Source organism: Triticum aestivum, chromosome 5A (assembly GCF_018294505.1).
Source record: "Triticum aestivum cultivar Chinese Spring chromosome 5A, IWGSC CS RefSeq v2.1, whole genome shotgun sequence".
NCBI lineage: Eukaryota > Viridiplantae > Streptophyta > Magnoliopsida > Poales > Poaceae > Triticum > Triticum aestivum.
In genome coordinates, this window is record NC_057806.1 from 662799767 (window position 1) to 662814437 (window position 14671).

The 14671-nt window shown below is 47.5% G+C and overlaps 3 protein-coding genes across 3 annotated transcripts; 1 reads left to right on the forward strand and 2 right to left on the reverse strand.

The window, feature by feature from the left end:
• Positions 1-298: 298 nt before the first annotated feature.
• On the reverse strand, positions 299-3241 carry LOC123108275 (protein-ribulosamine 3-kinase, chloroplastic). The gene is made up of 9 exons (XM_044530096.1): positions 3053-3241; positions 2539-2692; positions 2340-2430; positions 1955-2029; positions 1759-1847; positions 1506-1624; positions 1216-1356; positions 927-1003; positions 299-660 (listed from the first exon to the last, which is right to left on the reverse strand). Exons 1-9 carry the CDS (start codon positions 3237-3239, stop codon positions 514-516), a joined length of 1080 nt encoding a protein of 359 aa, XP_044386031.1. The 5' UTR covers positions 3240-3241; the 3' UTR covers positions 299-513.
• A 2449-nt stretch (positions 3242-5690) lies between these two features.
• LOC123108276 (riboflavin biosynthesis protein PYRD, chloroplastic) lies at positions 5691-7889 on the reverse strand. Its single transcript, XM_044530097.1, has 2 exons — positions 6786-7889; positions 5691-6488 (listed from the first exon to the last, which is right to left on the reverse strand). Exons 1-2 carry the CDS (start codon positions 7100-7102, stop codon positions 5900-5902), a joined length of 906 nt encoding a protein of 301 aa, XP_044386032.1. The 5' UTR covers positions 7103-7889; the 3' UTR covers positions 5691-5899.
• A 5236-nt stretch (positions 7890-13125) lies between these two features.
• LOC123108277 (uncharacterized) lies at positions 13126-14252 on the forward strand. The gene has a single exon (XM_044530098.1). The coding sequence runs from the start codon at positions 13354-13356 to the stop codon at positions 14053-14055; it is 702 nt and encodes a 233-aa protein (XP_044386033.1). The 5' UTR covers positions 13126-13353; the 3' UTR covers positions 14056-14252.
• The last annotated feature ends 419 nt before the right edge of the window (positions 14253-14671 follow it).

Sequence of the window (14671 nt, forward strand, 5' to 3'; positions counted from 1 at the left end):
CATGATTCTCTTCATTGATTGCTGCTGTAACAAAAGATTCCTTCACAAGAGTATACATATTTCACTTCTGTCCTCATTACACTGTCTGAGGGCCTGTTGGGGAAGGCACCAGCTCCCAACTCCACGGTCGAAGCGTGTGGAGCTGCCCTGAACACTCTACCTCCGTGGAGCTGAATCTATGGAATCCGTGGAGCTGAATCTATGGAATGGCTGCGTCTGTAGTCCACCACAGGAAAGATGAAAGGGGAGGGATGGATACACTATTTTTGTGTCACACCCATTTGTGCGCCAGGAACACAGTGATGGATTATTACTGATATATATTTACAGATGTAATCATATAAGGAAGTTTTAGTTGGTAATGATTTTACAACAGAATGTAAGGATTTCACTGCGAATCCACAACATATCAAGGGGTACACATAGAACATGGCATTTATACATGCATTGTTCGTTAACAGAATTCACTGAGAAGCAGAGGTTGGAAAATTCTTGTTCTCAAAGAAGACGAGGCTACGCCTTCAGCATCTGCAGGCAGGCTTCGATTATGGACATAGCCGAGGAGCGGTACCCAGAGCCGAAAAGGTTGTAGTGATTCAGGTAGTGGTATAGGAGATACAGGTCCCTCCTCTTCTCAAAGCCTGGCTGCTTTGGCATCACCTGAATAACAGTTCAGTATGTTACATTTAACTTTTCCATCAGGACAGTAAATTGAGAGGCCCACCCGGCACAAGACGTGATATAGTTAAATAGGAAGAGAGAAAGACAAGCAGTCAGGCAGTCAGCGAGCTGTGTTGGAAAATATGCAGATGAATTCAACAAGTACAGCTTGAGGTGAGGGGCTGCATTTTATGGGAGTGATACACAAATTCTACTATCTTGTTTTATTACGAAACATGTAGTGGAACAAAATGAGTATCAGATACCTCGAAATAGGAGCGGTAGAATTCCCCTCCGAATCCAGCACACCAGGACATCCCAAACTCTGCTTCATTGTGTCCATCTGCAGTTAAAGAACAATGGTGACGTTTCTTCAACGATTATCTACGGGTTCTAACAAAACTGTGCAAGAAAGTCAGTGATTCCAAACAAATTAATAACCACTTGGTTCGTGTGTATGTTGATCGACAATTTTCTTATAAAAAATGAATCAACATATTGCATACAATGATTGTGATTCTGGAATTAGGGCAAGAAATAGTGAATTTTACATACAGTAGCATGCTGGATCCAATATTACAGGATCTCCATTGGTATCAGCGCTTATATTTCCACTCCACAAATCTCCATGAAGCAGGCATGGTTCAATAACAGCACCGTCAAACAGTGGATGCATTTTCTCAATCAATTGCTGACCTGCACAAGAGGAACTTACATGAAAAACTTGAACTACTACGAACTTGCAATCAAGAGAAAAATGGCTAGCAGTCAGTTAATGATGTGTCCATCAGAAGGAATGGGAACATATAGGTCAAATTCCACATTTCTTCTCCTTTCTTATGTACCTTTTTCATATATGGCTGAATCTCCGAACCGCTGTGATATCAACTTCAACTGGTATCCCAGTCTATGCTTTGAGTAAAACTCAATCCAGTCAGCAGTCCAAGTGTTGATTTGTGGAGTGTTACATCAGGAACATTGGTGGGTTAAAAAGAACAATATTTCAAAGCAAACATGAGTTGCAAGCCACACCACTGGAGATGGACTTCATAATAAAGGGATAAGTTCAGTTTTAGAATACCGAGCGCTTAATTTTACCTTCCAATAGTATTTTCAACATAGAAACCATAGCCCTTGTCAGATTTTGCAGCTTTATGCATTTCAGCCAGCTTTCTTCCTAGAGCTGTCTGACAATAAGTTGTTTGTTAATGATGCATGATTTACATAAAAACTTGCAACAAAAGCTACAAGTTACCTTTTTCTTTGAACGAAAGGGGTTTCTGGACAAGGTTACCTGGTCACCCCTAGAACGACCAAATTGAATATACTCCATGATGATAAAAGAACCACCAGTTGGTAATGAACCAACCTGTAATAAAAAGGGACACAAAGTAAGAAATGAAGTGAAGAAGAACAGGCGGCTGTAGGCAAGGTGTCAGGTAGTGAAAATAAAGATAGTTCAGAACATCTCTGCTAAGATGCTAACTATTAGTTGCTAGATAAGAAGCAGCCAATGACCTTCAGATGAATATAACTGAAATAAGAGTATGTATACCAATCAGAATAAGTATCTAGCTCTGCAACTATGGTGTAGTGCAGTTTCAGTCATGAACAATAGTTATGATTATCTTGTACTCCTACTAGTTTATACATGTTCTTGAGTCTGAGTTTTCGCTGACCTTGTACGGCAAAGGGACATGGATTGACTTGGTGTCATACATCGCCTTCAAGCCCAGAGCCTCCCCTTTAAACATAGCTGGACCAATGCGCCTGGCATACAGCAATACGTTTCCATTCCATTGTTGCCACCAACATCACTACTTGCGCTACTCCACTTTATGATGAGTTAATTCTGAACATAAATTGGTTCTAGCACACCTGCTGGTCTTCACAAAAAAGGAGCCAGCATCGGTGTCGTAGCGTTGGGCGGCGTTGATGCAGCCGCGCCCAATGGAGCTGGTCCCTGTGATCTGGGTGGCCTTCCCCTCTGCGAGGATCCACTCCTTGAGTGGGTCGTCGCTCATCGCAGCCACTGCCCAATTGCACAAGACAGGATCAAAATGACACATAAAAACATATAGTAGTAGCATCCATAGCCACAGCTACAGCCATGGCAATGCCATGAATTGGGCCTGGAAATTGAAGCTGGTACCCACACAGACAGAGTCACAGCTATTGCAGGTCATGGCTGCCAGAGCACCTCAAACCCTATCTAAATTTAAACGGCCAGCATTTCATATTGGGGTTGGCCATGGCCTGCCCTCGCCTCGCTGCTGAAGACCATCGACACAGCCAGGAGCACGGCGGAAGTAAGCTTCAGCGCAGGTCGTACGGCGGCGAGGTGAAAATAAGAAGTTGGATTGAGTTTTGAGAGAAGTAGAGGAGCACGTACCGATGGATAGCCTGGAGGCTGCTCTGCGGGGGCAGGCGGAGCGGCGAGGAGGGAGGCGGCGACGGAGGACCGAGGAGGCGGAGGTGGAGGGCAGCGCCACGTTTGCTGCCATCGCACTCGCCTTCTTCTCCGAGCACGGACGGACGCCCGGCGCCAGCGAAATTCTATTGTCTGCAACCGTCACCATCGCCGTGGCTAGGAGTGACGGGTGCTGCCGAGGGCCCGGTGTGCCTAGTGAGCACGGATGGGTCACACTGTCCCAAATTGTTCTGGGCCTTTCTCAGATACAAGGCCCATTTGCCGGGAAGGAAGAACATGTCAAACTCGTAACTTGTTAACTGTTTATTGTTGCTTTGTCTGTTTAACTGCACGGAATTCTGCCCCTAAAAGGTATACTCGCTAATAAACATGTTGGGGCAATTGGAGGGTGCCCAATTTGCCACAAGAGCTCTGAAGATATTCGCCATCTATTCTTCATGTGTATTCACTCAAGAGGTATGTGGAGCCGACTTGAATTGACAGATTTCATCAACACCGCAACAAATATTGATAGATCTGGGTCAGTTATTATGGAGTATATCTTGTCTATTGATCAAACACCACTACCTCTAATGCCGACATTGGAGATTAAACATGTCGTAATGGTGGGATGTTGGTACCTCTGGTGGACACGCCGCCTGATAACACATAATGAGAGTTGCCCGCCGATGGTAAGATGGACTTTGTCGGTCTTGGCAATTACAAGCAACTATCAACGAGCCATGGCGAGGATAGTTGTGACAGAAGAGGAAAGATGGTTGAAGCCAGACCCAAAGTTCATCAAACTTAATGTGGACGCGACCTTTTTTGCGGAGCAAGGAGTTAGAGCTACGGCATCAATTATTAGAGATGAACGAGGTATTTTCCTTGCAGCTCAATGTAAGTTTATCCCATATGCAGCGGACGCAATGACATCAGAGGCAATGGCAATGAGGGACAGACTGAATTTGGCAAATAGCCTAGGTTTCAGCGAGTTGAAGCGGAATATGACTCTCTAACGGTGATCAACTACTGCTCTGGTCAGAATACTTGGTGGGACGCGTCGGCAGCGATATTCGCGGAATGTGTGGACATCTCTATCTTGATTGGGAAGGTCAACTTTAAGCATTGTTTTCGATCAGCAAATCAAGCGGCGCATGTGCTAGCTAATTTTAGTTATTGTAATAAACTTTCTTCTAGTTGGACTGACGAGCCTCCAGATTTTCTGGTGAGCAAGCTCATAGACGATGTATCTTTATGCATTAATCAATAAAGCTACCCATGATGGTCTTCCCTCAAAATCCATGTTCATTAGAGCATGAGTCTTTTCTATTTGTCTATCCATGCAACCATGTTCCTCAATTTTTTTCTATATGTTTGGTTACATGCATGTGATTGTTGAAGAAGAAGAGAGAAATAAAATAAATAATAAAGAAAAAATGCTTAGTGATGGGTCAAATTCTATGTGGTAAACGCAGGACCACTTACCGGACACTTCTCATACTCATCTCATACATGAGGGTAATACGAAGGGGTCTCGGACAACACGGACATTAAGGAGGCTTTGAGGGGTCTGATTGGGTCAATTATTTTCCTCTCTCTCCTGTCCACTTAGTGATCCTGTATCCGCCCAGTCAATTTTGAGAATCCGGTTGTAGATGATCTTAGTCCATGAAAATTGGATCGTTCAATAGCCATACTCTTCTCCTTCAAATTTCATTTCGCTGAAGAGTGTTGAAACTTCACTTGGCACATTCAACTAGATACATAGCCACCCAAAATAGAAGAAATATTTGTTTACAACAAATAATCCATGAATCTTTCTTTTATCACTATTGCAGCACTTGAGCCAAACCTGCAGACAAAGATCACCTAATTCCACATGCCTCGTTGTCTGGATCACCCTCTAGTTTTTATCATCTCCGGCATTCATCTTCTTTTCTTTTCTTGAATACGCACAAGTGTGTGTATCATATATTAAAGAGGATAGGGAAGACTTCCTCCACGATTTTGTTACAAATTAATTACAGGTGGCCAGGTGCCAACCTCCACCCCAATAACAAATCTTGGCTGACTACTCGCTATTCGCCCACGGTGCCAATTTTGTGAAGAACCCCTCGATTACCCCTTATAGTAGGCCTGCCTGCTTCCATCTCCTCTTCTTACTCCACCGCAGCGCCACGAGTTAATATTTTGTCAAGAATAAACTAACTTTGTAGTTATAATCAAAATGCAAGCAACTTAAACACAGATAGTCAATGTCCTCTTTAACTTTCTCCGCTATCTTTCCTTTTTTGAACTATGCATCAACATGCTTAATTTCTATTGTTTAACTGTTTTTTTTTGCAAATTAACCTGTGGTTGGATGGTTAGAGGGATTGTGGTATCCCCAACCCACCAGCCAAGAAAAGCTGGATCTACCTTACAACTTACAAGAACCATTTGTCCATGAAAGAACATTTTAACATTTCCAGATATCCCATAGCAGATGGAAAAATAGAACATTTTATGTAAGATGGAATAAATAAATAAATACAAACAAAACTGTACAATCTGTCATTGCACTCACAAGTGCCACAAGCCCGCAATTGTACTCACAATAATTTCCACAAGCAGGACCGAGAACAACAATTGTTACTCACAATAATTTTCACAAGCAGGACCGAGAACAAAAAAAGCTGGATTTACCTTACAAGAACTATTTGTCCATGGAAGAACAAAAGAAAATGAATTCAGCTCCGCATGAATGCAGGTTCAGGCTCAAGTTTACATGGATGGGTGTTTACAACAGGAGGCCACAAATCCTCATCAGACAGAAAAGATAAGATGCTACAAATATCCCTCAAGCAGCAAAGTTCTATTCACCTCCTTGTGCTCCACATTCTTCAGTGGAAACGACTGGCTGCCACCAAACGCCAGGTCGCTCAGCCCTGGGCTCACCATCCAGACAGGAGAGAGCTCCACAACAACCTTCTGCACCAGCTTGTCCTCCTGAAAATTCTTCAGCAGCGACACTAGGCCAGCCCCGTCATCTATGAAATCCACCAGGACACTACATAACCCTCGATCTGCGAGAAGTTGAAGGACGGACTCCAGGTTCATCTGATCGAGGACAGAAACGCTGACTCCCGATGGCTCCACAGTGACGGGACTATCGGCCAGGACTATGGCGCTAGATGCAGACTCCTCGTCGAGAAACGGGATGTGTAATTTGGAACCTTCTTCCTGCGCTATGATGATGTAAAGAGGCTGCTTTGCGCCAGCCTCGCGTGATATTGGTAAGGTAGTCGCCTTGGCCATGTCGCTTGAAATTATAACTCCGTCGTATTCTTTCGCTAATTGCGAGTAGTATCCTCCTGGTTGATCAGCTCCGCTCCCAATTTGATTTATGACAATTCCGTTCATCGAGAGTGTGGTTCTGCTTCAGTGAGAACAGATAAACATCAGCAGCAGCGTCACACACTATATTCAGACGAAAAGGACTAAAGAAAATGGCATGCAACGGTACAAAATACAAATATCACTACACCAAAGTAGCTGAAGCAATGAGTGTACTACGTTTTCCTAACCACAGATTTAAAACACAAAGTTTGAACATACTGTGCAACTTATATTTAAAAATGAACCTATTCCTATATTTAAAAAGTGGCAAAAATGTGTGTGCTGATATTACCAGTCTAGAATTCTAGCAAGATACCTGTAGTTCACTATTTACCTCAAAGTTGCAAAGGCCTTCCCAGTAAGCATGCGATGAATGTAAGCCTCATTTAATCTGAGACATAATGCTTCCTCCACGCCAACCCTTACATCTATCCCGGCGTTTCTGAGTTTTTCAATCCCTTTGGATGCTACCATAGGATTTGGGTCAGTCATCCCCACCACAACCTCCTTAACTTTGGCTTTGATGAGTGCTTCAGTGCAGGGAGGGGTTCTCCCGTAGTGGTTGCAGGGCTCCAAACTGACATAAGCCGTTGCATTCTCTGCTAAATCCCCTGCATCTCTCAAAGCAAATACCTGCACACGAAGCCACATATTAGCAACTGTTATACTAAGGCTATGAGCTTATGATATTATCAACAGTACTATTATACTTTAGTGGCCTAAGTTCTTAAGCAAGCAGAAAACATATGCGCTCTTACCTGTAGCTAATAGCCTAATACTACAATGTTAACTGTTATTTCTTCGTAAAAGCATAAGCTGAGATCATATTTGTTGTGTATGAGAATGAAAACCACCGCATACTGTTGACATACTGGCTACAAGTGATAGTATTTCCTAAACATTTGTTTGGTGTTAGAAGTATGACCTGCCAGACAGCTAGAAATGAACAATTTATGGCATAATGCAGCCAGTATTGGAACAGTACTGATTAATGTAGCCCTGCTTTTTACTAAGTGCAGTAAATATGTTAGTGAAATTAGGGATGATATGAGGTGCCCCTGTAAGCTGCCTCGAGGGTTGGTGCGGCCGGCTTGGGCGAGGTCTTGCCGCCGCGCGGAGCTGCTCAGGCAGTGGCGGGCGGAGACGGGGAGGCGGCGCCGCGCGGTCCGGGCGGAGGCGAGGGGGGCGGCGCGTCCCGGAGAATGAGGACACGGTGCGTCGAAGAGGAGGCCCCAGAGGGGGTGCGGCGCAGATACGAGGTCGACGGGGGCGGTGCAGCTTGGTGGAAAGCGGCGAGCTGGACGGAAGGGCGGCGCGGGGTTCGCAGAGGAAGCAGACTCTGTTCCTCAACCGACCACACGAGCTTGCTCCAATCTCCATTGATTCGATGGTTCGACCAGTCGATCCGTGCAACATATTAGGGGGAAAAATGACCTAGGCCTAGTTTTTTTTCTTCAGGAATTTTTTTTGTACTACTCTCCCTGTCTCAAAATATAAGACTTAGAAAAAAACTTATATTTTGAGACAGTGGGAGTATTACTTACGTGGCAATGCTACCACCAAAATTACAGTGTCCACCGATCTCATCCGATCTCCAAGCTATTATACTGAAGAGTGAAAGGTCATGATTTGTGAGAGAGAACGAGAGTTCACCCATCCGTCGGAGTTTGGAATCGTCCGGCGAGCTGCCTACTACTCATGCTGCTTTCTCGAGCTCCCATTAGACTCCTACTGTCGCCAGTGGCGGATACAGAAATGCGTATAATCTGATGTTGGGAAGGACCGGTTGCAGGCAACAGTAAAAAAATGTCACTGTTCATATGCATAATACAAAGGAAATTAGGATGTTGGGGAGGGCCACCCCCCTGCCTCCGCCACTGATTGTCGCAAAGATGCCAATAAAAACATAGGACATGGACTATATAAGATATTTGAAAACATAGGAGGACATGGACATGCAAGCTCCCATCAGACTTCCTCGAGTTCATCCGTCGGAGTTTAAGACTGGACACGCTAATAGAGGCCGTAGCCCTGAAAAGCCAGTCTAAGCAAGATGCCAATGCCATTATTTGACAACAGCCGTTAGCAACACCTTATTTTGATAGAAGAAAGAAAACATAGGACATGGACTATATGAGCTTGAGCTCACAAGAACTCGGATGGATAGTTTAATCCAAAAAACTAGTAAACAGATTTAAAATCATTGTTGTTTTTTATGTGTGTGCAAATATAATGTTTTGGAGGCAATTTGGAGCATCGATTTTGTATTTTGTCCACACCTCCACAAAGTGTGATTCTATTGCGGAATTTTGCACGGGTGTTGAAAAACTTGAATGTTTATTGAAAAAAAATCAGAAATCTTTGAATATTTTCACTCTTCATTCCAAATTTACTATTCATCCGAGTTCCAGTGACTGTGTGCTCAAGCTCACAATAGCACTTTCAGAAAAATATAAAATGTCTATTCAAAAAGTAGACATGAAAACATATATTTAAAAAATGTTAAACGCGTATAAAAATATGTTCATGATGTATAAGAAAACCATGTATATGAAAAAGCAGACATTTGTTGAGACAAAAAGAAATAAAAAGTAAAACTGAAAGTCCAAAAGAATCAAAGAAAACCAAAAAGGGAACCCAAGAAAACTGAAAAATGGAAAAGAAAAAAAAGAAAAACCAAAGAAAAACCATATAAAGTGCCGAAAACAGTGAAAACCGATAAACAAAGCCACAGAGAAAAGAACTCGGACGATAGCTATAGTACATGCCGGCCCAGTAGCGCTGCGCCAGATGCGAGACCGAATTCTTATCTCGCAATGGGGGAGAAATAGCCCTAGAAAGAGATCACTAATTACGGAGTACTCCTCACAAAGATCACTTCCACCTTTCAGGTTGTGACAGGTGGCATGCTGCATGAACATCACTTGTCGCAACTTGTAAGTTTTCCCTTTTTCGTAGATTTGTTTATTCAAAACGTTTTATCTTTTAAACCGTGCGTCCAAATCTCAAATAGTTTTCACCATTGGATTCCTCGCGTCGAGATCTTTAAAACTAGATCCCATGTCGATAGGTTTGACCAAACTTATTTTTTCACAAAAACCGGACGAAAAAACCGAACCGGGAGCATGGTTTTTTTGCCTTCCCAAAAGAGGCACGGCAGTGCCTCTCACGAAAAAAACACATTTTTTTCCATTTCCGAGAGGCACGGCTGTGCCTCTCACGAAAGCATAACCATGCCTCTCGCGGAAGCAAAACCGTGCCTCTCACGAAAGGAAAAAGAACAGAAAACCAATTTTTTTCCGTTTTCGAGAGGCACGGTCGTGCCTATCGCGAAAGCAAAACCGTGCCTCTAATGAAAGAAAAAAAAACAAAAAACATTTTTTTCCATTTCCGAGAGACACGGCCATGCCTCTCGCGGAAGCAAAACTATGCCTCTCGCGGAAGGAAAAAAGAACAGAAAACCGTTTTTTTTCGTTTCCGAGAGGCACGGTCGTGTCTCTCGCGAAAGCAAAACCGTGCCTCTAATGAAAGAAAAAAAAGAAAACAATTTTTTTCATTTCCAAGTGGCACGATCATGCCTCTCACGAAAGCAAAACCGTGCCTCTGGCTGAAGAAAGAAAACAGAAAACATGTTTTTTTTATTTTCGAGAGGCATGGCTTATGCCTCTCTCAAAAGCAAAATTGTGCCTCTCACGGAAGCAAAAAAAACACTTCTTTTTGTGCAAAAAAATTTTTTGGCCCAAAAGTTAAGGAAGACCGATGGAAAATCAAAACGTCGAAAAAATTAAAAAACGTTTAAAAAGCCGAAAACGCTTGTTGGAAAATAAAAGAAACAAAATCGAAGGAAGCGCCCAGAACGCGACATGTGGCGGGCGGCTCAGAGCGCGCCAAATGACACTGATTGTTGTGAGACTCCTTGCTCGCCAACTAGTTGCTCCAGAGAGAGAGAGGCGAAGGCCTCTTGGGCCCTGGCCCGAAAAAACAGTGTAAGCAGAACTTGTTTCGACCCTAAAAGAAAAGCAGGACTTGTTCCTTTTAACAGACTCTGAGCAGCTTGAGGCGCTGCTGGCCATGGTGCTTGGCGGCGTTGGGGCGGAGCCGCGTTCGTGCGGTGCTAGCGCGGTTGCTGGGAGTCAGTCCGCGCAGATCTGGGGGCTGCTGCGTTCCTGGCGGCGCTGTGGCCATGGGCGGCCGGAGGAGAGGGCATGCACGGTCACCAGAGCGGCCGGAGGAGAGGGCAGGTGCAGTGGCCAGGGCGGCCTGCCGGAGGAGGCTGTGGCCCCGACGGGGCGGCGTGGAGGGGCGCGTGTGCGCCGGCGCGAGGTGGGCGCGTGGGTAGCAGGGCCAGGTCCGATCTGGGCTTTGGCGGCCCTGTTTGCTTGGCGCAGGGGGGATGCTTCCCCGGTGCGGATCTCCCGGGTGACGTGCCGGCGACCTTCGGGGCGCGGCGCGTGGTGCCAGGCAAGGATCTGGCTATTCTTCAGCCGGTCTGCTGCTTGTGCAGGTGGAGGCTCGGTTGGTGACTGATCTTCAAGCTGGATGTGTGGGGATTCCCGACGGGATGGTGGTCTGCATTGGTGCAGGTTTCGAACCTTGCTTTGAGTCTTGCACCATCGGTGGTGCTCCTCCTGGCCAGTGATCTACATGTGAGAGGTGCTGGCTCTGGTCTGGTGGTGGTGAGTCGGGGACGCCTTCCCTGGCGTACGTGCTCGTGTCCCCGGACGAAAGTCATGCCCGACATTGGTCGGGGCTGATGGCGAACGATGCTTTTTGGGTGTGGTTTTCCTTGTTGGAGGCGCCATTGAGGGGATCCGACACCTTTCTTGATTAGTTCTTGTCTTCCGGTGAAAACCGTGTGTGATGGTGGCGTCTGTGGCGTCATTACTCTGTTGGGAGCATTGCGTTGGAGTCAAGTCTTGTGAGAGAGCACCAGGGTTAGTGGTGGGGTGGTTGATCAGGAGCAGGCAGCGTTGTGGTGAGCGGGGAGTCTTTGGTGGTGCATCCATTTGGGATTGGTCACTCGCTGATGGTGGTGAGCAGCATGAGCACCCTCCACATGCTAGGAGCGCAAGACAAGTTATGTCTGTAATGCTCGTGGGATCGGGGCGGCATATGTTTCGCTCTATCGGACATATCGTTCCTATCCGGTGCCGTCGAGGTTTGTGGATATGCTTGTGGCAGCCCGGACTAGTACGACGGTTCTCGGTGTGTACTCTGGTAGCAGCATAGGCGTTCGAGTGCCCGGCCAGGCGTGTAGTCGGGTGTTGGCCTTCTGGCGTTTTGTGGGTTTGGTGGTGCTTTAGGCCTAGTTTAACTAGGCGCTGTTTAGGTTTTCGCTCGGTTTTCCTTAATAAACCGTGCAACCTCTTTTTTCATTTTTTTCTTTTTTGGCACTCGTCTTTATACGATGCATTCCTCCTTTGGGGGTTTTATTTGTAATACTCCTTTCTAATCAATGAATTTGGCAGCTCTCCTGCCAACATTCCAAAAAAAAGACTTCCGATTCCGCTCCACTGCTGCATTGCACCGACCAGCAGCAGCCCACTAGTCTTGTTTCCAATCTCCCTATCAACTTTTTCCCCTGACAGATTGTGATGCAGGGCACGGTAGATGTTTCATCGAATACAATCCCTGTGCCCGGGTCAAAAGGCAGGCTCACAAAAGATGCAGGCCGGCGGAAGCACACTTGAATGGAGAGCAACCATGTTCTCGATCGATCTCCCTCCTTTTCCTTTCTCTCGCTAGATTTTTCCTTTTATCTGTCACACCTGCTGTCTCATGTATGTGAGCAGCTCGGCTCAATTAACTAGTAGAACTAGCCACATGCTTTGAGAGTTTGAGTACGTTTAATCTAGAAGAGGCCCCAGGAGTAGTGCGATGGCAAGTTGAGGTATATATGCCGAAGTGAAGCGACGAGAGAGAGAGAGACGCAACGGATCGACACATACATGCGGATGAAATGAAATGAAATGAATGGGACAGCAAGCAAGCAAACAAAGTGGCGTCCGGTTCCAGCACACACCGCGTTTCTTCCAAGGCATGTAGATGTAGTAGTACTGTATTAGTTTGTAGCGACAGTAGGACCCTTCTCCTCTGATCCACAAATCAAATTGGTTATGTATAATCAGGCCCGTATCGTACGTGATCCAAATCTCCCGCCACCTCGCCCGCTGGCGCTTCCCTCGTCTTGCTCCCTGTTCCGCCCGCTGCAGGTAGCGCGGGACGGACGCAAGCGTCGTGGATCAGGAGACGCTAGCTTTGCCGTTGGTTTCCCGGTCGTAGCTTCGTTTCTGGGCCTTGCTTGCGTGGACCTGTAGTTGTCTTGCGGATGCAAGCCTACGGCTACGGTACGTCCCTCTCATGGAGGTGGACATCACCGCAAGGAAACGCAAGCGGGCGCAGCCAGTGCGCGCTGAGTTTTAGTTTTTGGAGACTCGATCGTCCGGAACACGTACGCTAGCCTGCATGCGTCTCACCGTCGTTTCGGCAACCATGCAAGGCATGCCGTGCGCTGATGGAAACACCGTTTTTTCTTCTTTCATTTCATTTCATCTGGTTCGTGCTAATTATTACTGCTGGTGGCATTCAGTCGGCTTACCAGACAGTGACACTGACCACCGAACAGCTGGTGCTCTGATACTGCTAGTTTTTAGTCGATTGAAATCCAGTTACTTGGATCTATATGCGTGTCTCTCTCTCTGCACTCTGCACACGCCACTAGAGTGCAACGTGCCCGCAACAAAAGAATTGTGTGACACTAGTGCTGCTGCAGCTTCCTGCGCGCTCGGTTTCACTCCACCCGGCTCTTCTTAAGCCCGAGCACTAGTTCCTTTTCTTCCCTTAGCTCTTCCTCGCTAGCCAAGTACCCGGCCAGCACACTGACTGTGCTCGAGAATCAAGGCATGAAAGCGACGACACCTCGCGGCGGCGGCGTGGAGACTGCCAAGCCCAAGAAGAGGAAGAAGGCCGGCGCGGGTGGGTTCATCTTTGGCTGCGGCGGCTCCAAGTCGGTGGCCGTCGTCGCAGACAATCTCTCCACGATGGCACTGGCCAAGTCGTCGTCGTCGTCGTCGAGCGCCGCAGCAATGGCGAAGCCAGCCCCGGCAGCGAAACCGACGGCGCTGGCCTGCCAGGACGCCGAGGGCGCGCCGAGCGTGGACGCGCTCCTGGGCCAGCTCCGCGAGCTGGAGCGCGGCGTGCGCGCGCTGGGCGTCCGCGCCCGGGAGGAGGACGGCGTGGCGCAGGCGTGCCGGTGCAGCGCGGGGCCGCCGCGGCACCGGCGGGACGCGTGGGGAGGCGGGCGCGGGCGGCTGGAGGAGGAGAGCGTGGCGGTGGTGACGGAGACGGAGGACCCGCTGGGCGAGTTCCGGCGGTCCATGGCGGAGATGGTGGTGGAGAACGGGATCACGGGTGGCGCGGAGCTGCGGGAGCTGCTGCAGCGGTTCCTGTCGCTCAACTCGGCGCGCCACCACCACCTCATCCTCCGCGCCTTCGCCGACGTATGGGAGGAGCTCTTCGCCGGCGACCCCACGCAGATGCTGAAGCAGAAGCAGAAGCGTCCTGCTGTCTCCCCTGCCGGCCACAGCGCCCGGGCGAGCAGCTAGCTGCACGTACGCACGCACTGACACGTTAACTACAGTCCGTAAACTCCCCCATGCACGCACCCGCCCTCGGGAGTTGTTGCCGTCCGATCCGATGAAAACATGCAACTCGGCCTCATGTGATGACCTGAGTCTGAATCAGTTCTCTCCTCCGTTAATCCTGTAAAGATCTCATCGTACGTACGTACATTTCCCGTGAATGTTGCGTGCCATTGTTGCTCTGTTTGCTACTCCCTCCGTTCGAAATTACTTGTCTCGGAAATAGATGTATTTAGAACTAAAATACATCTAGATACATTCATTTCTACGACAAGTAATTCCGAACGGAGGGAGTACTTCTCACGCGTTGCGTGCGTTGCCTCTGGTGGTCGACCAAACACGAATCGACAGGCGGAAGCAGCGGGAGATGGGCGGCTGATCGCCATGGATCCACGACCATCATGAGGCCGAGTTGCTGGATGCTTGGTGGGAGAGGGCGTGGTCTGCTCGTCGCCTCGTCGGGCGGCAGCAAAGGGCACGAGCCCACCAAACATTCTGGTTCGGTCGCGGGGTCGATGGTGAGATATCGAGTACTTAAACGGGATCGAATTGATTGACTGACTGACTGATTGATTGATGT